This window comes from Mytilus trossulus, chromosome 4 (assembly GCF_036588685.1).
Source record: "Mytilus trossulus isolate FHL-02 chromosome 4, PNRI_Mtr1.1.1.hap1, whole genome shotgun sequence".
Taxonomy (NCBI): Eukaryota; Metazoa; Mollusca; class Bivalvia; order Mytilida; family Mytilidae; genus Mytilus; species Mytilus trossulus.
Window position 1 is genome coordinate 90,173,380 of NC_086376.1, and position 22,713 is coordinate 90,196,092.

The 22,713-nt window shown below is 31.0% G+C and overlaps 1 protein-coding gene across 1 annotated transcript in view; it reads right to left on the reverse strand.

The window, feature by feature from the left end:
- Positions 1-22,713, reverse strand: part of LOC134716897 (uncharacterized) — a 154,448-nt gene continuing 131,735 nt past the window's right edge. The window contains exons 137-152 of the mRNA XM_063579912.1: positions 22,445-22,540; positions 21,598-22,002; positions 20,897-20,973; positions 20,056-20,119; positions 19,336-19,545; positions 17,132-17,234; positions 16,371-16,482; positions 12,919-13,070; positions 10,389-10,531; positions 6,178-6,330; positions 5,731-5,914; positions 4,665-4,855; positions 4,100-4,330; positions 3,094-3,211; positions 2,681-2,816; positions 1-1,608 (exon numbers count right to left, since the gene is read on the reverse strand). Coding sequence (XP_063435982.1) covers positions 1,398-1,608; positions 2,681-2,816; positions 3,094-3,211; positions 4,100-4,330; positions 4,665-4,855; positions 5,731-5,914; positions 6,178-6,330; positions 10,389-10,531; positions 12,919-13,070; positions 16,371-16,482; positions 17,132-17,234; positions 19,336-19,545; positions 20,056-20,119; positions 20,897-20,973; positions 21,598-22,002; positions 22,445-22,540 — 2,586 coding nt within the window. The 3' untranslated portion in view covers positions 1-1,397. The remainder of the gene's footprint in view (positions 1,609-2,680; positions 2,817-3,093; positions 3,212-4,099; positions 4,331-4,664; positions 4,856-5,730; positions 5,915-6,177; positions 6,331-10,388; positions 10,532-12,918; positions 13,071-16,370; positions 16,483-17,131; positions 17,235-19,335; positions 19,546-20,055; positions 20,120-20,896; positions 20,974-21,597; positions 22,003-22,444; positions 22,541-22,713) is intronic.

Here is a 22,713-nt window from a genome sequence, read left to right on the forward strand (position 1 = left end):
ATGTTTTATTATAAAATTTTAAATGACATTATATAAACAACTTTGGAACAGTATAATATGAATAACAAAAACATAAAGGTTAACAAATCCTTTGTGTTGAGCAATTCCTGACATTAATATATGTTACCAACAACTTCTGTGTCTGACAAATACGGTTACTTTACTGTCTTAAAATTGGTGTTGTGAATAATTACATTATCAAATAACAGCAACGTCTTGAAATTTACAACTTCATTTGGCCAATACAGTGTTACAAAAATAGGCATTAGAATGTATAAGAATCATAAAATATGTTTAATTCAGGACACCAACAAAAAGTTTCTAATATTAAACTCTATAAGATTTGGAGATGTCATGAATTCTTATTTTATAGCAGTGGATCGTTATTTCTTGGAATTTATATGCATTTTTGATTGTCAACAAAAAAAAAGGAATATTTGTAAGAAAACATAAATGGCATAAAATATACAATTATTTGCTGATGTAATTTCTAAATTTGAATGCCTTTGCAATGTTAACCAACCAACATATTGACTGTGTTTTACTGATTTTTTTCTTCCTAAAAAGTAACCATGTAATAGATGAAGATTAATTATTGTGAGTTAACAAATTCTAATAGAGATACCATAAGATATAGAACTTCATAGTAGTTAAAACTGCCTTAGATACTTTTTAATAGAAGTATTGTTTTTCTAAAAGTAGAAACAGAAGTAAATATGGCATTAATATAGCACCTAAGGTACTTAGTTGTACATTTTGAACATATCAAAATGTGTATGCTTTATATTCATATCTATCTACATAAATACTGACCATTGAATCTGGAACATGGTGAATGTATGTTTCCAAAATATTTATTCATTGTACCTACTTAATTTTTTTGTATTTTGAAATTTTAGAGTAACTTTAAATTTTACACTCAAGTAGAAACGTCAAGAAGACAATGTTAAGAATAATGTTTAACGTATAAAAAAAAAAAAAAAAAAATCAAAACAAGACTCACTTATGAAATGAATTTTCCAACAATATCTTTATCTGATAAAATGTATATAAAATGCATCTTGTATAAACATATATTTCTAAAAAGAGTAAAAAAATAGAAAAAAATAATATTTCATAAATTCAAGCTATATTCATAATAGTTTCACAGACCGACAGATTACTAAAATATCTACATTCAAAACAAATGCCCTAATATTCACCCAAATATATGAAACATTAGGATTGCACCAATTTATATTAACAATAAAAAATAAGACTTCTATAAGCTTATTTAATAATTATTTCTATGATTGTATCATATTATTCTGAGCATTCAATATTATTTTCAATAACAAGTTTAGCAAATGGTGGTAGTCTTTGTAATATAAGGAAGACAATTAATAAATGATCACTGTTTAGTCTTCAAAATAATCATCTAATGCTGCTCTGTTGTCATAGAAGGCTATTCGTTGTGGTCGGTATACACTAGAGTTTGTTGGATGATCGTAGGCATAACTCCATTCCTGACCGGGAGGGAAGTATGGAACCATAGCATTGGGATTCTTAGATCTGTATTCTATTTCTGAATTTCCAGCACTTTCAAGTTTTTCTTTTCTTAATCTGGTTCTGGAAAATAAAATACGAAATACTTTAAATCCAATTAATTATAAATAGAATCTTATTAAATGTAATAACTAATTATAGTCTATTTCAATGTTTAATATATGATATGTGACCCTGAGCTTTTCAGGTGACCTAGCACCAATTAAAAATGTAATATTTCTACCTGCAAATATTCATAGATTTTGTTGGCATTGGTCTAAAAAAAAAAAAAACTTTCGAGGTGGAATAAAAATTAGAAAATGGTAGATTTTGTTCGTACTTTGCCAAAATGTAGTATATATTGTTATATGTAAAGACATACAATTAAAGTGATAGGTCACAGAGCATTTTCTCAAGCTACAGATTGTGACACAATCACACATTTTGTATGGATTATACAGAAAAATACCTTTAATGTGATTAGAAGCTAAACTGAAAGATAGAATTGTAAAATAAAATATGAGAAGATAGCTTTTAGTGAATGCTTTGAAAATATCAATAGAAAAGAGAGGGTAACAATACTTTTTCCAGATAAAATCAAAATATAGCAAAATTCCTTGCAGATTCCTTCAGAATTACTTCCCTTTCAAATGCCAAATTAAAAAAAAAAACATTTAAAGTCAAGCAAATATAATCCACTCTTGTAAAAATATCCATATATAAGTTCAAATCCTGTTAATTTATTCTTTTAAATGAAAATTCACACAAGTTATCTGCCTTCTATCATCAAATTTTGCCAACTTGATTGAAAATCTGGACTTTAGATTCTCTGTTATTTACATTCCCAAGATGGCACCCATACTACCTTAAATGTTCAATGAAGCACACATTTTCTTATGGCTAGTTTGCAGACATTGGCCAATCTATGATTTCAAAAAGCATAAAAATATAACTAAATGTCCTAAATACACGAAAGTGGGTATACATTAAAATAAATAAATCAGCAGATATACAAAGATACTAGCCACTATTATTCCTATAAGTATGAGACCTGCTTTATATAGATATAGGAAGCTGTGGTATGAGTGATAATGAGACAAATCTCTATCCAAATAGGAATTTATAAAAGTATTTCATTATAGTTATGGTGACTTACCTACGATAAACACAGATACCAGCCACTATAATTCCTATAAGTATGAGACCTGCTATGGTAACAGATACTGCAATGATTGTAACAGCATTCATTTCTGAGCCATCTTCATTTGGTGGTTTGTCTTCACAGCCAGAACCTATAAAACAATTGGCCAATAAGTAATTGCTTACTGTAAACACTGTTTTTATCTAATCAGTTTGTAAATTTTTAATTTGAACAAGAAACATGTATTGAGAAATTAAAATACTGTTGTAAAACAACTATTCATAAAAAATTGTAAAATATTTACTGAAGATAAGATTGTTTGAAAATAAAATCCTAACTATTTGGCTTTGAAACTAAAACTAAAACAATCACATTATTGATGATGACAATTGAATTAAAGAGTAAATATAAGTGTATCACAATAGTACCTGTAACTTTGGACCAGCTATCTGTAGCTATACTGGGTCTGCAGGCCATGCATTGATCAGTAGGTGATTTGGTATCTTTTACGTAACATTCAGACCCAATCAAACAGGAACTAGCAAGCTACAAATATAACATACATAACTCTGGTCAAGTTGTTAATTTGTATATAAACTTGCATTTAAATAAAATATTACACAGAAAAAAAAAATGGAATATTCAATTTGTCTGTTTAAGAATTTATATATATAGTTGTCCTTCTATTGACAGTGAGTTGATAAATTTCTCAAAATGTGATAGTTTTAAATCTATAAAATTAAATTATAAAAATTTAATATGAAAAATTTAACTATCAAGTGTGGAGAAGTAATTTAACCCATTAGAAAATAGTATGTTTATTGTTTCTGATATTTTTCATTCTTTCTTGTGTATAACTAGCTTCTTCCAGAAAACGGCAAAATACAATTAAATTCTCTGAACTTATGTCAAGTACAAGAAAACCAGTTCTGAAGAAGCTTTGTTCTTTTATAAAAAATATAAATACTAGTGTTTGTACTCCTGGCTTGTAACTTTTGTAACCTCTCTCGCTTGTTTTGTACATATTGTAAATATTTATTGTTGTATTTGTTATAACTGTACCGATGTAATGCATTGGCTTTATGAGAATAAAGATATATATATTTACAAGGAAAACAAATGAGTTGTTGCCACCGAATAATTTTATTGTGAATAAGCTGACAATCACAACACTTCAATATACTGCTTTATTTAGCAAGAGAATTTAACAAAGCACAATTTAACTTATTTAAAACCAACCATCTGAAACATGTATAAAAACAATTATCATCTGTTGTAAAAATAGTTCCAAATATGTAAATTGTCCTTTTATTGTATTGTACATTTAAAATGTTTAACATAAAAAAAAAGTGCTACAATCACTTCATTATTGAGTCAAAATTTTACGTAATTAATGATTTAACTTTTGTACAACACATGTGCTGGATTACTTACATTTGTAGTACATGTGGCTGTAGCAGTTGTAGCATCCTTTGTACATGTGTAACAGTTTGAGGTGTAGGCCACATAAATGGACTGCTGGTCACTTGGGGTATTACCATCATTACTGAGAGCCACAGTCACAGTTTTCTTGTCAGGATTTGGACATACTACATGTGCTAAACTTTTGTATATGGCTGCCACTTTCTCTGTAGCTAATGTGTTGGTTATTCCATTAGTTCCAACCTAAAATAGTTTAAATATTTAGATCAATATTAAACCTTAAAACTAGCTCCTCCAATTTAAAAGGTGACCTACAAGAAAGGATCATAACTTCTGATTGCATGGTTCATGCTGGGCTTTGCAAATGAAGAAAAAATGTCAATTTTATTGGACTAAATATGGCTATAAAGAAGCCTCTTTATCAAATTCCAGAAGATTTTGTCAACTTTCATCAAATCTCTATTTTTGACCAATTTTGGTTGTGGTTGATTTAGATTTGGGTTAAAGGTCAACAAAAAAGAAACCAAAGAACCACAAAATTCAACAAGTGGTAACTGTAACATGTCTTTTAGCTTACCGTAACTTCTGTGAGATGACATGTTAAGTCTGTACTATTGATAAATCTGGCCCCATAGACTTTTATCAGTGTACAGTTGAGTTTAGACAGATCACACACATTATTACTATAGGATGCTAGGACAGTTGGTTTGTCTGTACTTGTTACATTGCAGTCTGGTCCAAAGGTGTTAGTATTACAAATACATTCACCTGAAATAAATCAATAATTCATACCATATGGTCCAAATCTGTTATGGTTACAATAACATTTATCTCAACAACAATCACTAGCCTGTTTAATTCTGGTCACTGTCCTTTAGAAATATGATAGGCAGCAGACCCTTGCTCATACCTCATACCTTAGAAGCATATGTGGGAGGCATCTAGAATCTCTAGTACCGCATTAGCACCTAATAACACTTACCTCACGGTAGTCTCTGACAGGGCTTCAAAAAATATTCCAGCCAGACGGACATTTTGTGTTATCCCAATTATAATCCCTTATAATAGGACTAGTAACCACAGTAATCAGTAGCAGAGTTGGGCATCATTTGAATTAAGATTGACACAAAAACAGTATTTGACCTGATTTTTATATAAATTTGATTTTCTGGCGCTAACTGTTAAATTGACAATGCACCATTACCAGTTAGCAACATCACAAGTATAATAGACTTGACAAAAACGTAAGATATAGGTATCAAGGAAATATTTTTTTGAATTTTTGTTTTTTAGATGCATAATTTAATCTCACACCTGGGTACATGCAAACAAGTGTACTACTAGTTCAAACAATGTGGTTCTGAGATTGTAGTATAGAAGGGTTTGTTTTGACAGTAATTATTAATCATGTCACTTATATGACTGGAAATGTGTGGCTGTTGAAGGCATAAGGTCAGGTAAAAAAAATATCGCATCAACTTCAATTTATTTCTAAGCCGTATCAAATGACAGTTTCAACCTTGGCACACAAGTGATTTATATAATTTATCAAACTTGTCAGAAAAATATGATCTTTTGGAAGCCTTGGTATCTGATAACACTTGCAACTGCGTAAGACCAAAGAAACAGCTGAAACAACTTACCCTGCCTACATGTTCCAGTATTACTACAGTCATTCAGACAGATATTATCAACAATAATTGTAGGTATAGATGGTGTCCCTGAGCCGTTATCCAGCCATTGGTTCTCATCAGTGGTCACTGTTGTATAACATTGCTCCTGTATACTTTGGATAACAGCGTCAACCCAATCCATACTATTTGTTAACTAAAATCATAACACATACATATTAAATCCTATAATAAGGTTTAATTTACCAGTTTTTAAATAAGAAAATGCATATACCAAGTCAGAAATATGACAGTTGTTTCTGTTTGATGTGCCAAGTAATAAAGGACTTTCCAGTTTGAATTTTCCTTGGAGTTTGTTTTTTTTGCTATTTTACTTTTTTCATACACCTGTATTTTTTTTTGTTCATCAGAAGTCACTTGACAAAAAAACAATATATTTTTCTATATATATACACTAACCAAGACATCATTAATACATGACTCAACATCTTGTGTCGTATTTCCAACAATACCAGCACAGTTAATTCCTGCTTGCGACTGGAGAGCTTTTTGACAGTATGTTTCTGCTTGAGAATAAGTAATTCCAGAACTTGTAGGCCAAGCTAAATTAGTCTGAAGTAATAAAAAAGTAAAGAACTCTTAAATAACAATGAAGTTATATATATATATTAAAAAAAAAAGATGTGGTATGATTGCCAATGAGACAACTATCCACAAAAGACCAAAATGACACAAACATTAACAACTATAGGTCACTGTAGGGCCTTCAACAATGAGCAAAGCCCATACCGCATAGTAAGCTATAAAAGGCCCCAATAAGACAATGTAAAACCTGTATTTCTTAAAAATTTGAACAATATAAAGTTTTTATAAGGATCACAAGAATTTTTATGAGTAAAACAGATACGTCAAATATCCCTTAATTAATTCTAAATGAAATTAAACTACTTAATTTTTAAAAAGGGGTAAGCCACATGTGGAACAGGATCTGATTACCTTCCCAGAGCACCTGAGATCAACACAAGATTTTGGTGAGGTTAGTATTGCTTAGTTTTGTATGTTGTATTTTGAATACTATGATCTACTATTGTTTGTCTTTTCCTTTTTTAGCAATGGAGTTGCAAATTTATTTTTCTCTTATGAATTTCAATGTCTTTCCCGTATCTTTCACCCCTCTAGTAAAAAGTAAACTTGTTTTACCTTCATAAATATATTCCTTGAAAAAACATTATTTGTGAATTTGCTAAATAACAGAGTAAAAATTAGGATAAGCGTATGGGTAGTCTCAATATTGGATTAAACATCACTCAATGTTCTAGCCAGGATTTGAAAAGGACACGGTGCTAGTCAGAAAAACGACAATTTAGTGTTAAAAATTCCACTGGTCCGAGACCACCATTGTCGTCCCTTGATTTTCGTTGTTCACAAATATAGTCCGTAGTGTTGACAGTGGGTTACTTGCCATTAATTTTTATACCCCTTCCAAATTTATTTCTCCATGTTCAATGCCTCAAATTGAAAGTAGGGGGATGAAATTACACTGTAACAAAATTTGGGTCAAGAATTTTAAAGCAAATTAGTGATTTAGTCCAGCTGAAAAAGGTTGAAAATGATCACTTTAGAAGCTGTAAAATGATTTCAAGATGCCCTAAACATAAAATTGTCCATATTTTGAGTAAGAGGCGATGAAGTTTTCTATAAATTTGATATGATTTGTCCCAAAAGTAGTACAACACACTGTAAAAGTTTCTTTGAGAAAGCGCAGGTTGGATTTTTTTTATTTTCATTTATGTTCTAAAAGAAATGCACTACGAATTAATTGTGTTCTCGGACCTAAGAGGTGAAATCTGTAAATATAGAATTTGTACTCTGGCAACTTCCCTAAATGATTTGATGGTGTCAACTTGTCAAATAGCATAACACTAAAGGATTTAAACTTTTATTTTATAGAATTTCTGCAAAAATGACCAATTTTGGCATTTTATGGTCAAAATAGGCATTTTATAACTTTTTCAATATTGATGCATAAATGGCATCCTGACTTTCTATCTGACAGGTTTTTATGTGTAAATATTTGTGTTTCTATGCCTTTATCTGCTTCTTTTACTTATTTATGAACTCTGAATCTACAGAAAAGAAGTTTATCTCAGACAAAATGTGCAAAATGTGTTGTATAAATGACCCTTGTCTAACGCCTTGTTTGGATGAAGTCAACAGTGGGGAGCTTGGTATATAAAATTTGATGTCCATATTAGAGACCTCACTAAATTTGTATCAAATGCACTTTACAATGTCTATTGTACCTGTTCCATTTCACATAATATATTTCTTTTCTTCTGTAGGATAGCAAGTGGTTTAAATATAAGCCTGTTGAGAATAAATTGCATGCAAGTTTTTCCCTAAAAAGGCAAAAATCTTTGTATCAGCCCATACTACTTGTAAGAAAAGTTAATTGCAAGAGTCTTTTTGTGCTCAGATTTGTTGTATCATGTCACATGAGTATAGAAATGATAAAAAAGACACAAATTTTCATTTCTTATAGCCTCAATATGCATTTTTTAATGTAAATATGTGGCACAGCCTAAATTGACCCTAAATTTTTTCCAGTCTTACTTGGCCTAAGACCCTTTTAAACTAAAATGATATGTTATTAGTAACTTTTCTTTCCATTTAAATTACTTTCAATACATATGTAAGGATTATTTATAACCAAAAAGCTTCACAAATTTAAAATTGCTGGAAAATATTACATCTTTATGTAAGGCCCCCCCTTCATTGAAAAACCTAAATTTTTAGGCGCAGGCTCATATAAATTTGACTTTTGAATAATTATGCCAAGGCTGATAAATCAAATGAGTACTCTATTGCTTTTAGTACATGATAAGTTATATATTAAGGCATTTAAAAAGTATTTTTTTGCAATATTTAAATTTTTAAAGCCCCAAATGTTGATAGTTGAAATTTTTCAATTTTAACGTCAAAATTTTACACGCAAAGATGAGTATAGAACTTAACTTAATGTCTATAATATACATCCTATTGTCATGAAACTTTGTAAGCAGTGTTATAATTCATTAAGCTTTGTTCATACCAAGTTTTTTTAAGATTTGTCAACTCTTTCTACCCTATTAGGTCCGAGACCACCATTGTCGTCCCTTGATTTTCGTTGTTCACAAATATAGTCCGTAGTGTTGACAGTGGGTTATTTGCCATTAATTTTTATACCCCTTCCAAATTTATTTCTCCATGTTCAATGCCTCAAATTTAAAGTAGGGGGATGAAATTACACTGTAAAAAAATTTGGGTCCAGAAAAAAAAAGGTAAGTAGTGATTTGGTCCAGCTGAAAAAGGTTGAAAATGATCACTTTGGAAGCTGTAAAAAGATTTCAAGACGCCCTTAACATAAAATTGTCCATATTTTGAGTAAGAGGCGATGAAGTTTTCTATAAATTTGATATAATTTGTCCCAAAAGTAGTACAACACACTGTAAAAGTTTCTTTGAGAAAGCGCAGGTGGGATTTTTTTTATTTTCATTTATGTTCTAAAAGAAATGCACTACGAATTAATTGTGTTCTCGGACCACTATTTGTTTGTTTATTTCATTTCCCTGAAATTTCTCACAATTGTCCATGTAGAAAAATTACTCAGTGAAAATTCTTTTACTGTTAATATTTTTTAGGTCATAAACTAACTGATGAAAATTTTACATATAGAATGACTGTATACTGCAAATAAATTAAAATGTACATTATAACGTTAGTCTTTAGTGTTTAAAAAAATGGATGACAAAATAAATGGTTCTATATCAAAATAAAGCATATTAAAAGACATTTAATGTGGGTTATTTTTTCTTCTGATTTGATTATACTTCTCAAAATCCGGCCAATAATGAGTACCACTGATGATAGAAAGTGTAAGAAGCTTACTTGGAAGCCAAAAATTATGCCTAAAGTGAATATTGATCAACACTAATTTTATGTATTTGTTTATCACCCAACCCATGCATGCCATCAACCATTTTAAACCACAAACTCAAGTTATTAACTTAAAATGCTTGCATACTGAAAAATATTTGTTCTCTGACAGACATCATTATTACAGAAAAAGTCAATTTTAGTTCCTGTAGAATGCAATCTGCATTTGATTTTAAATGGTCTGTAAATGAAATTGTGACTTTTAACCATAAAAACTGTTATATGTGGTAATGAACACATCCACAGTATAGGTGTATTTGAGAATCCTGCTTATAATTATTTTAAAATTCCAATATGTCAGACTTTCTTTTATTGAAATGTTTTGTCTCTGGTTTGGTATGAACACCATCATACCAGCCAACTTATCTAAATGCCCATGGGGTTTTATGTGCAAGATGGGTCTCATGATCCTACAAAACCTGCAAGGGGGCCTTCAAATGTATTTTAATGTTGTTTTTTGGCTTCTTCATATTTTTAAAAGTCTATAGCCATTGTAAAATTAATTGTTTTGTTTAAAAATGTGGACAACATTGCTCTTTCAAAATTTCAATTTGGGAGCCTTCATGGGGGAAATCTGCCCACAAATAGTGACAGTTGGCAGATATGCACCATTTTAAAACTTGTTGCCAAAATGGTGTCATATCTGTTCTAGCTATATTACAAACAATCACATAAAAACTATAAAAAACACTTACTGGAGAATTAAAATTAGCATCATAAGTAAATGCATTTGGAGTTGTCGTATCTCTTTTCCTCCTCCTTACTGTTTGCTGCTCAGCTTGCTGCTCTGCATTTCTATCTTGTTCTTCTGTTAGTAGGTCCTGGGTTTTATCAACACCTTAATTAATAAAGAAATACATCAATTAACAATATATATTCCTTTTGTTTTCTTTAAAGTCTAATTTATTGTTTTACCAACCATGAAGAAGATAACTTGCAAAACAAAATAAAGGATGTTATAGAATATGCATCTTCCCGGTATATATATTAAAGGGAAATCAAATATCCTTGAAAATGCAAATTTTTCTCAATCCGCAAAAATTGGTAACCATAAAAATTAATGATTGCAAGGTTTAGGTTTTACTCATTTTTGATTGCAGAATGGTAACCTACAGTCATTAGCCTCTATATCATTTGGTCTCTGGTGGACAATTATATCATTGGCAATCATACCACATCTTTTCTTATTTCTATATACACAGTATACAGAGGAAGATCCTTGAACTCCTTGAACTTGCAGACAGACTTTTTAATTACCCCTAGCTGTGGGTAAAAATTATATTAGACATCAGAGTCATTGAATAGATCTGTGAGGGAAATGTCATTTTAAATTTAAAAAAAATAGGAAGTTAAAAGTTTTCTACCTAGAAGGCCGACCTTCCAACCTTCTTCATGACACACCCTCTTGTATTGAGCAAAAATAATATTGGTCAAGTATCACACACATCCTTCAATCTTTCAATGGTACTGACCCAAACATTTCTTACACAGATTGATTTCTTAAAAGTCAGTCACTCTGATTGATATATTTATAAATCCATTGAGACATCAAAATTAACTTTGATTTCTTTATCTCACACAGTAAGAGGCATACAATCATATGCAATAGGTGTAAAGATACCTTTAGAACAGCATGAAAAAGATGGTCACTCTGAACAAAATGATAAATTTCACTTCACTGATTTATTTTCAATTTTCAGTTATAATAAAATTGAGAAAGGAAATGGTGAATATGTCAAAGCGACAACCACCCGACCATAGAGCAAACAACAGCCGAAGGCAACCAATGGGTCTTCAATGTAGCGAGAATTCCCGCACCCGTAGGTGTCCTTCAGCTGGCCCCTAAAATATGCATAATAGTACAGTGATAATGAACGTCATACTAAACTCCGAATTATACACAAGAAACTAAAATTTAAAATCATACAAGACTAACAAAGGCCAGAGGCTCCTGACTTGGGACAGGCGCAAAATTGCGGCGGGGTTAAACATGTTTATGAGATCTCAACCCTCCCCCTATACCTCTAGTCAATGTAGAAAAGTAAAAGAATAACAATACGCACATTAAAATTCAGTTCAAGAGAGGTCCGAGTCCGATGTCAAAAGATGTAACAAAAGAAAATAAATAAAATGACAATAATACATAAATAACAACAGACTAATAGCAGTTAACTGACATGCCAGCTCCAGACCTCAATTAAACTGATTGAAAGATTATGTCTTCATCATATGAATATCAGGTACAATCCCTCCCGTTAGGGGTTTAGTATCATACTATCATAAAATATATGAGAAGAACATAACCCGTGTCATGCCAACAACTGTTTTTTTAGAAATAAATGTGTTTAGTTCTGATGCAAAGACCCTATCAGTGAATCAATGTTAAAGCCAAAATATGCAATCTTTAATGACCTGACAACAGTATTGTAACTATATCCCCTTTTAATGAGTCTATTTAAAGGTTTTGTTAGTTTCTGAGGAGAATACTGACATTTTTGTGCGTTATAAAGAATATTTCCATAAAATTTTGGATGTGAAATACCTGAACGTATAAGATGTCTGCATGTTGAGTTATATTTACGAATTATTTCCTTATACCGGTGATAAAATTTAGTAAATGTTTTGACCAGTTTGTGATATCGAAAATCCTGGTGTAATAATTTTTCAGTAATACATAAATTTCTCTTGCTAAAATCTAATACGTTGTTACATACACGAGCGAATCGTACAAGTTGAGATATATAAACCCCATAAGATGGTGACAAGGGAACCTCACCATCTAAAAATGGATAATTAACAATAGGAAATGAAAAATCATCTCTTTTATCATAAATTTTTGTATTAAGCTTCCCGTTTATGATATAGATATCAAGATCGAGGAAAGGGCAGTGGTCATTGTTATCATTAGCTTTATTTAAAGTAAGTTCTACAGGATAAATTTCTTTAGTATACATACTGAAGTCGTCATTATTGAGAGCCAATATATCATCCAAATATCTAAAAGTATTGTTAAATTCTTGTATCAAATGATGTTTTGATGGGTCTTTGCTAATTTTAGTCATAAATTGCAACTCATAACAATACAAAAACAGGTCCGCAATAAGTGGTGCACAGTTATACACTATAACTGATTTAACTACTAGTGTTATATAAAAATTAATAAGTCATTTTTTCAATTTGGTATGAGGAGAAAAGTAAAGTGATTCTCAGGAATAAAATACTTACCATTCTTATGTACTGAACAGAGGTCAATATCTTTGAAGTAATCACAGCTCTGTGTGCTTCCATCATCAAAACTTACACAATACACAGGTGTTGGCATGGTTACTGTTCCTGTGTATCCATTATATATCGAGTCAGGACTTCCCTGGGCAATTCTGCAACAGAAATATATTAACATTAGGGATGTTCATATCATATTTACATAAAAACTAGAGGCTCTAAAGAGCCTGTGTCGCTCACCTTGGTCTATGTGAATATTAAACAAAGGACACAGATGGATTCATGACAAAATTGTTTTTTGGTGATGGTGATGTGTTTGTTCGTCTTACTTTACTGAACATTCTTGCTGCTTACAACTATTTCTATCTATAATGAACTTGGTCAAGTAGTTTCAGAAGAAAAAGTTATTAAAAATTTACAAATCTTAATGAAAATTGTTAAAAATTGACTATAAAGGACAATAACTCCTTAGGGGGTCAGTTGACCATTTTGGTCATGTTGACTCATTTTAAGGTCTTATTTTGCTGAATATTATTGTGTTTACAGTTTACCTCTATCTATAATAATATTCAAGATAATAACCAAAAACAGCAAAATTTCCCTAAAATTACCAATTCAGGGGCAGCAACCAAACAACGGGTTGTAGGATTCACCTGAAAATTTCAGGACAGATAGATCTTGACCTGATAAACAATTTAAACTCATTCAGATTTGCTCTAAATGCTTTGGTTTTGGAGTTATTAGCCAAAAACTGCATTCTACCCCTATGTTCTATTTTTAGCCATGGTGGCCATCTTGGTTGGTTGGCCGGGTCACGCCACACATTTTTTTAAACTAGATACCACAAAGATGATTGTGGCAAAGTTTGGATTAATTTGGCCCAGTAGTTTCAGAGGAGAAGATTTTTGTAAAAGATTACTAAGATTTACGAAAAATGGTTAAAAATTGACGATAAAGGGCAATAAATCCTAAAGGGGTCAACTGACCATTTTGGTCATGTTTGACTTATTTGTAAATCTTACTTTGCTGAACATTATTGCTGTTTACAGTTTATCTCTATCTATAATAATATTCAAGATAATAACCAAAAACAGCAAAATTTCCCTAAAATTACCATTCAGGGGCAGCAACCAAACAACGGGTTGTAGGATTCACCTGAAAATTTCAGGACAGATAGATCTTGACCTGATAAACAATTTAAAACCCTGTCAGATTTGCTCTAAATGCTTTGGTTTTTGAGTTATTAGCCAAAAACTGCATTCCACCCCTATGTTCTATTTTTAGCCATGGTGGCCATCTTGGTTGATTGGCAGGGTCAAGCCACACATTTTTTAAACTAAATATCCAAAAGATAATTGTGGCCAAGTTTGGATTAATTTAGCCCAGTTGTTTGAGAGGAGAAGATTTTTGAAAAAGATAACTAAGATTTACGAAAAATGGTTAAAAATTAACTATAAAGGGCAATAACTCCTAAAGGGGACAACTGACCATTTTGGTCATGATGACTTATTTGTAAATCTTACTTTGCTGAACATTATTGCTGTTTACAGTTTATCTCTATCTATAATAATATTCAAGATAAAAATAACAAAAAACAGCAAAATTTCCCTAAAATTACCAATTCAGGGGCAGCAACCAAACAACGGGTTGTAGGATTAATCTGAAAATTTCAGGGCAGATAGATCTAGACCTGATAAACAATTTTTCCCCCATGTCATATTTGCTCTAAACGCTTTGGTTTTGGAGTTATAAGCCAAAAACTGCATTTTACCCCTATGTTCTATTTTTAGCCATGGCGGCCATCTTGGTTGGTTGGCTGGGTCAAGCCACACATTTTTTAAACTAGATACCCCAATGATGATTGTGGCAAAGTTTGGATTAATTTGGCCCAGTAGTTTCAGAGAAGATTTTTGTAAAAGTTAATGACGACGGACGACGACGAGGGACGACGACAGAGGACGGACGCCAAGTGATGAGAAAAGCTCACTTGGCCTTTTAGGCCAGGTGAGCTAAAAATAAGTCCTGACTTTAAGACCTTAAAAAAGAACTCTAATAGAAAATAAAATTTGAGCTCTATAGAAGACTTTCTGATTCAATCCCTTTTCTCTATATTTTCTATGTAACAATGCTTATGTTATTATTTCACAGTAAGAACCAATTGTTCAATGATGCTGATTGACCTCCGGTCAACCAGAGTAATTCATTCATAAAAAACAACTCAACATTGGTCTATTGCTACTGGTATGTTAAGTCTTTTCTTATTTCAAGTCACAAGAATGGTCTAGCTTCTGAAGGCATAAGTGTGTGAAGTCATGGATTACAATCTTTAACCTGCCAAATAAAACTCTTTAGAATAGAATCACATATGGCATGAATATTCAAGTTTAAAGGCCAGTAAGAGTCAGAATTATTAAGAGTATATACTACAGGGGATCCAAATTCCATTTATTTTTGTGGCATTGCTAATCAAAAATAATATACTGGTAAATATAATCGATTTCAGTTCTAAGGAATAATCTTTACCATCGGATGGAAAACTTGCAATCATTGTCAATTAAACTCTCAGTCTCTGGTATAAATTTATGTTAGGTTCCAAAAAATAACAGTGTTTGATTTTACTGTTGTGATGTAAGATAGGAAAGCATAAATTAAGTTTACTATGTTTGTATGTAGGACTCAAACCTATGGTTGGTTCCCATAATTTCCTGATTTAAGATCACCTATGGAAAATTTCAAATCTATAGCAAATATGACATCACAAATGTCATTCAAATCATGAATCTATGGCAGTTTTTTTATTTTCTCAGAAACAATATAACAGATTTTTGAAATTGTGTAATTTTTAAAGGAAAACGGAAAACTGTAGTGTCACACTTAAATAACATCATATTATCCAGGACTCGCATAGTTTTACAAACAAAAAATCCTTATATGATTTGCATATCTATAAATACTTGAAAAGGATCGGTCAGTTTGAATTTGACCCTGAGTTTACACTTCAATAAACTATGTTTCCCAAACTACTTTCGTAACCCTTGACCGCCATCTATTGATCAGAGATGATGCACAATCTAAAACTGTTATTTCTTTTCTTATGCAGTCAAACCTGCTTAAGACACCACCTGAATTAGGCTAAAACCTGTGTTATAAGACCATTAATTTGATAGCTAGATCCCTCTGTAGTACATTTCATATAAACTGAACCTGTATGAAAAGACCACCTCATCTGTCTTAAGAGATCAATGTTTTGCTCTCCCTTAAGTGGTCTCTTAAAACAGGTCTGACTGTATAACAAGAATAAATAATATACTAAAGCTTTGGAAATGTGTAAATTTGAAATAAAATAAAATTCAACAAAATTTCATGAATGATTTTAGCAAATTAACATCAGGTCAATAAGATCAAAGGAAAATTATGTAAAATAGTGATAAATGTATATATCCTTTTAGTCATACCTCCAGCTCTTACTGAAAACATCAGGGCGTTTATTATCAGGTAAAGTATGAGTAACACCATTAATATCTACTAGATCTTCCTCTTTGATACCACTATAGGAGCCACACATTCCTGCAAAAATAAAATTCAGTCAGTCTAGGTAACGACTGATAAAATATGTGAGCAATTCTTCCTGTTCTGTGAAAATATACAATAATGACATTTTTATTTCATACTGACTAAAATCAGCAAGAATATCGCCAGGGCAAGCTGACAAAGCCGTTATTCTTTTATGGCAATTTGTGTATGTTTTTTGGTTGAGATTTTGATAGTTAGTACAACTTTTTTTTCATTGTGATAGTTGTTTGGTTGTATGAATGAAGTCCCAAGCCTTTCATACATAAATTGGCATTGATTTGAACACACAAAGTTTCTGCAATGATACATGACGTCATTGTCCAATATTGTTTAGTATCAGTTCCTGTTCATCATCTTGAAATTTTTAGGCTGTTTGATCAAACGAAAATGTTCTAATTATAAAAGGATAAATACTGATTAATTGATTGATTTGTGTTTAACACCACTTTCAACTCTACTGTTCTGATTTATGGCAGTCAGTTTTTATTGGTGAAAGAAGCACAGTTCTCTGGGAAGAACCACTGCCATTCAGCAGGAAAACTGAAAAACTCAATTCCAGTTCAGTTCCAATACTTACACCACTCCACTACCAAGGCCCCCAATAAATACTGATACGAGAGTGATGAGACTACTATAATTGTACCTTCTGTTTTGTTTCTATCCTGAGCTGAGGGCTGTATGTAAAGATTCATGTATTCATTATGATCATTTCTCACAGTTACTCTCGTTCCAGTTGGTAAAAGAATCTACAAATAAAAGAGTTAACTCCCTTGGTATAAAAGTTATATCTTAGATAGAGACCACTAGGATTCTCCAAATGGAAAAACATCTTCAATCTAGAATCAATCACTCTAATAAATAATGTGCTTCAACTTATTTTTACCTATTTAATAAATAACAAATATAAAATGTTAAGATGGAAATTACACCATTACATCCTCCCATGTAATTAATTAAACAATTATTACTACAATGGCACATACAGGAAACAAGTATGTGTGACTTGTGTAATGTGACTGAAGATTACGAACACTTTTTTCTCAAATGTCAATTCTTTCATGAATTTTGGAAGAAAATATATGTACTTGTAAGCAAAATCAAAATTTGGTCACATATTTTTAATTTTAAAACTTAAGTACTGGGCTATAAAATACATGATCCTATGTATAATGATATAAATCTCTTCCTGACTGTCTTCATATATTCAATTCATAAAAGTACTCATATATCAAATTATAAACAAAAAGGCATAGACGCTTATGCAGTTTTCAGAAATGAATTTTTAAACACATACAAAATTAACATATATATTAATGCTAAAAACAGCAAATTTTTAAATGATGTAAAAAGATACATATGATCATGAATAGCTAGATATAATATATTTTCATGTATAGAATTTGTGTAGCAAAAGTTGACAATATATCTGAACACGTGGTAATAAACCAAAACAGCATGCTTTGTGAAAATGTACAGAATTTTGTCTCAAAAGACTTTTATACACACTTTATCACTTAATCAAATGAATTTCCAACTACAATGTCGAAACTTACCACATGTAATTTTTAACTAAAGTTGAAGTTGTTTGTGAGTTTCAATAAAACATATAAATTAGTCGGGACAATTGATCAACCAGCTTCAACGGTTTTCATCAATAAGGTTAAAGGTCAACGATCATAAACTTTTAATCTTTAGAAAATTAAACAAAACCGGACAAAACTGTACACTTTCCGTAATCATGAAACAATATAGTTTGGAAAATGTATGTAATAACCATGAACTGTAAAACTAACAAACTATCTTATATATGAGTTCACTGAATAAATTCCCTGGTTATCCAGTGACTAATTCACAGGGATACTTGGCCAACTGCTGTAGGTCGAGTAATTGGTTACAACAGTAAAGAAAAGTGCAATAAAGATATTATTTAAAAAAAGACTATAAAATATTAGTGAGAAATATGAGGTTTCCATGAAATACCTCAGATTTAGAAATTATCAATCATCTTGAAAGTCAATGAAAATGCCAGTAAACTAATACATATATTAAAGATGTTGTTTGGTTTTAAGTGTAACAACCCCAATAAAGACAACAGATTTATATCTGCAATCAAACCATGAAAGGTGATTAGAATCCTTTACCTTAATAAGGTCATGAACGAATGATTGTTATATCATAAAATGTTTTTACTGCGTTGTCATATCATAAAATGTTTTTTACTGCGTTGTCATATCATAAAATGTTTTTTACTGCGTTGTCATATCATAAAATGTTTTTTACTGCGTTGTCATATCATAAAATGTTTTTTACGGCGTTGTCATATCATAAAATGTTTTTTACGGCGTTGTCATATCATAAAATGTATTTTACGGCGTTGTCATATCATAAAATGTTTTTTACTGCGTTGTCATATCATAAAATGTTTTTTACTGCGTTGTCATATCATAAAATGTTTTTTACTGCGTTGTCATATCATAAAATGTTTTTTACGGCGTTGTCATATCATAAAATGTTTTTTATGGCGTTGTCATATCATAAAATGTTTTTTACTCCGTTGTTATATCATAAAATGTTTTTTACTGTATCTGAGCCAATTATGTTTTATCATATAATTTACACTGTACTTTGGCAAATTTTGTTTTATCAAATAATTTTACACTGTACCTTAGCAAGGATTTGTATATAATGACACTATACAAATCCTTGACCTTAGTCACTTACGTTTCATCATGGAAATATTATAATGACAGCTTATCAAATAATCTTATACTTTACCTTAACCAATATGAAAGATCATTAAAAGGAGTGATTTTGTTAAAGAGTTAAAATGATTTAATATCTAATTACCTGGAATCTCTCTCCATTTAACTCTTGGAATTCTTTGAACATTGGTGTGAATGAGTTACCACGAGTAAACGCAGTATTGACAATAGGGTAGGCATCCAGTGTTTGACCTGCCAGTGGACATTTGTCTAGTTTAATGACATCATCACCAGCCCTGCATGCTACTGCACAGATACAGCTTCCTTGGCTACACTTACTGAAGTATGCTCGTACCTTTAGAAAGAAGGGCAAACTTTGATTATTCTAGAAAATTTTATAATAATATAATTTCATTTAACAAAATCTTTATGAGAAAAAAAATATATTTCCAAGAATGCCTTTTTTTGATAGTTTCAACTATATTTTCTGGTAATGTTCATCCTCATCCTAAGTATAATATAATAAAGATAAAATCTGAACTGATTGTTAAATCATATCTAAGATTATTTTTTTTAAATTTGTATGAAAACATCAGCAATCAATATTGTAAATGAACCACCTCCAACACCCCCCCCCCCCCCAAAAAAAAAAAACCAACAACCAAAAAACAAAAAACTCTAAAAAAAAACCAAAAAAAAAACCAACATTCAAACAAAATGATCTATCAGACCAAAGAAATGACATCCCTGTTGCCTCCTGAAAATTTTACACAAAGGGCAGTAACCCTAAACATATTATTTCAACACCACAAAACTGCACATTTTGCACAAAATGAAGGAACGTCGGCTGTAATAACTAGCTTACCTCCACTTGGAAATCTTTATTTCTGTACATAATCATCTCTCCAGTAAACAATGCATCATAGAATCTAACAAGGATAATAAAAACAACTTTAATTATAATACGTCAAATATAAATTAGAAAAGAAAAATCGAAAATTTAATGCTTACAACATGCTCTTAATTAAAAAATTAAGGGTGTATGTAAAATCTGTTTGTTGAACTGTTTCCCTCGGTTTTGGTTTGTTACTCCGATTTTGATTTTTGTCCAGTGATTTATGAGTTTGAACAGCAGTATACTACTGTTGCCTTTATTTACCTCTACCTGAGATATTAAATTAAGTATCTGTGATCAATTTCACAACAAATCTTACTACAAATGACTCTTAAGCCATGAACAGTCAATACATTATATGTATCTTGCCAACACATCATGCATTTGTAATGTTAATTTACTATCAAATTTAGATTAATTCTAGATCTGGTAAAAGGGAGATTACCAACAACAATGGCACATACCATTTATTTATAGAAAATTACATTTGCTCTAATTGTAGTGCTGCTGAAGAATATCTAACTTAAGTATCTGACATATCTCACATCACTTTACCAATATTAATTGTATTTCAAATTAAGTTTTATTCTGGTAATAGGAAGATTACCGATTACCATTTTACTATACGTCTAGTTATCATTGAGAACCAGAAATTCAAAAAGGTTTTGCTAAATACAGCTAAGTAATTCTATTCCTGGTGTACAAAACCCTAAGTATTTCAAACAATTCAGAGTTTTGTAAACATTCAATTTATAAATATGACAATATCATTGAAAACTATAACAGTCTCGTAAAATGTGTATGTACTCACGTTCCATCAAAAGTCCTAACATGAGGATCACCAGTAGCTTGACATTGAGCTGTAGAATAGGTATCTTCCAAGGTCACCTACAGGGCAAATATAAAAACAGGATTTAAACTCAACAACAGCAATGAGCTAAAATTATCAGATTGACAAAATAAATTCAAACTGCAGTTAAGTAAAACATTTAAGCAATCAGTATAGTGAAAGGACAAAGCCTCTGAATATGCACAGTAATTGTTTCAAACCACTTCTCATATCGCATGCTATCATATTTGGAAGTGTTCTAAAGCTTACAATGAGTTATATGATTTTACAGAGAGAAATCTGTAAATGCAGCTAACCATTCAAGATGGCAGATGCCATCTTCTTGAATGTCGTCAGCTGGAAACTTTTGACATGGAAAATTATAAATTGTTTATCCAGAGTTTATTATTTCACAAATTCTACAAAAAACTGTGTTGATTATCTTCAAGTGGCAGTCAAAGGTGGTTGGTAATTTGAGTTTTTCATCTCTTTGAAATTTTTATTTACTGCTGAACTTATTATGCATGAAACACATTTGAGTAACAACTTTATGTTCAATATCAATAAAGCAATCATAAGATATTTGATATTTGATAAGTTGATATTTGACAAGTTGAGCCAAAATGAGTTTTTGAAATACTTGAATGAACTGTTTTTTACTAGTGTTGTCTATAGATACTTACATTAACTGTTTTAATTATCTTCTCCACTGGACTATCACCAGATGGCGTATCAATCTGTACAATCTTCACTTGTCTTGATAATGGAACTTTGAAGTTCTTTCTATCAATTCTTGCTTTAAGTTTTAGAGAATACGTTTTGGTACTGCCAATGAATTTGACACCAGGGGTTGCTGTGGATGGGTCGGTAGAATCAGATTCTACAGCAATGGCATCAATGTCATTACCATCGAAACATTTCTTCTTGTCCTTCTTGTCGACTGGAACAACTGTACGTGCTACGATCTCTATGTCACATGATTTACCATAGGTAAGCGTACAGTACAGATCATAGTTTTGTGAAATAGTGATTGGGAAAGGTGTAGATGGTTCACCTTCAACCAAGGTTATCTTGTCAGGAATGTCAACCTACAAACAAGCAATCAATTACTGCTTACATACATATTCTTTTGACAACACAGGGAAACTCACAAATATACTGAACTCTCAGGAAAATTCAAAACAGAGAGTCCCTTAATCATATGGCAAAATTAAAAGCTCAAACACATCAAACAAATGTGTGCAAAAATATTTCATCGTACAACATGGAATTTCCAGTAAGAATTAAAAGTTGTAACATGAAAAATGTTTTGTTTTTCTAAATAACTTCAGGTTTGACAAGTAAAGGTTAATAAAGAACTATTGTAATTTAATCTACCAAAAAGATTTATACACATGTATTGGTTAAACAAATAATTTAAATGCAATGTTTGTTTTGCATACAAAATAAAATTTATATAAAAAAGATCAGAAATTCTATGGTATGGTAAGCCTTTGTGAGAATGTCTTATATGATATACACACAACTTACTGTTTGTTGGAATGGAGTAACTACTGTGGAGTTTAACTCAGGACTCACACCATCACCACATCTATTAGGGTTACTCACTGTAACTCCACATGATACCTAAATACAGTAATAATGTTTATACATTAATTTGTGTATATTTCCATGAATATCACATATTTGAACAAGGACTCCAATATTGATATTTAGTTCCTTTACTAGTTTAAGAAAACAAAACAAGAAGCAACAGTTTTCTTTTAGGTAATTTGTAATAGCTTATTTAGCCCATGTAC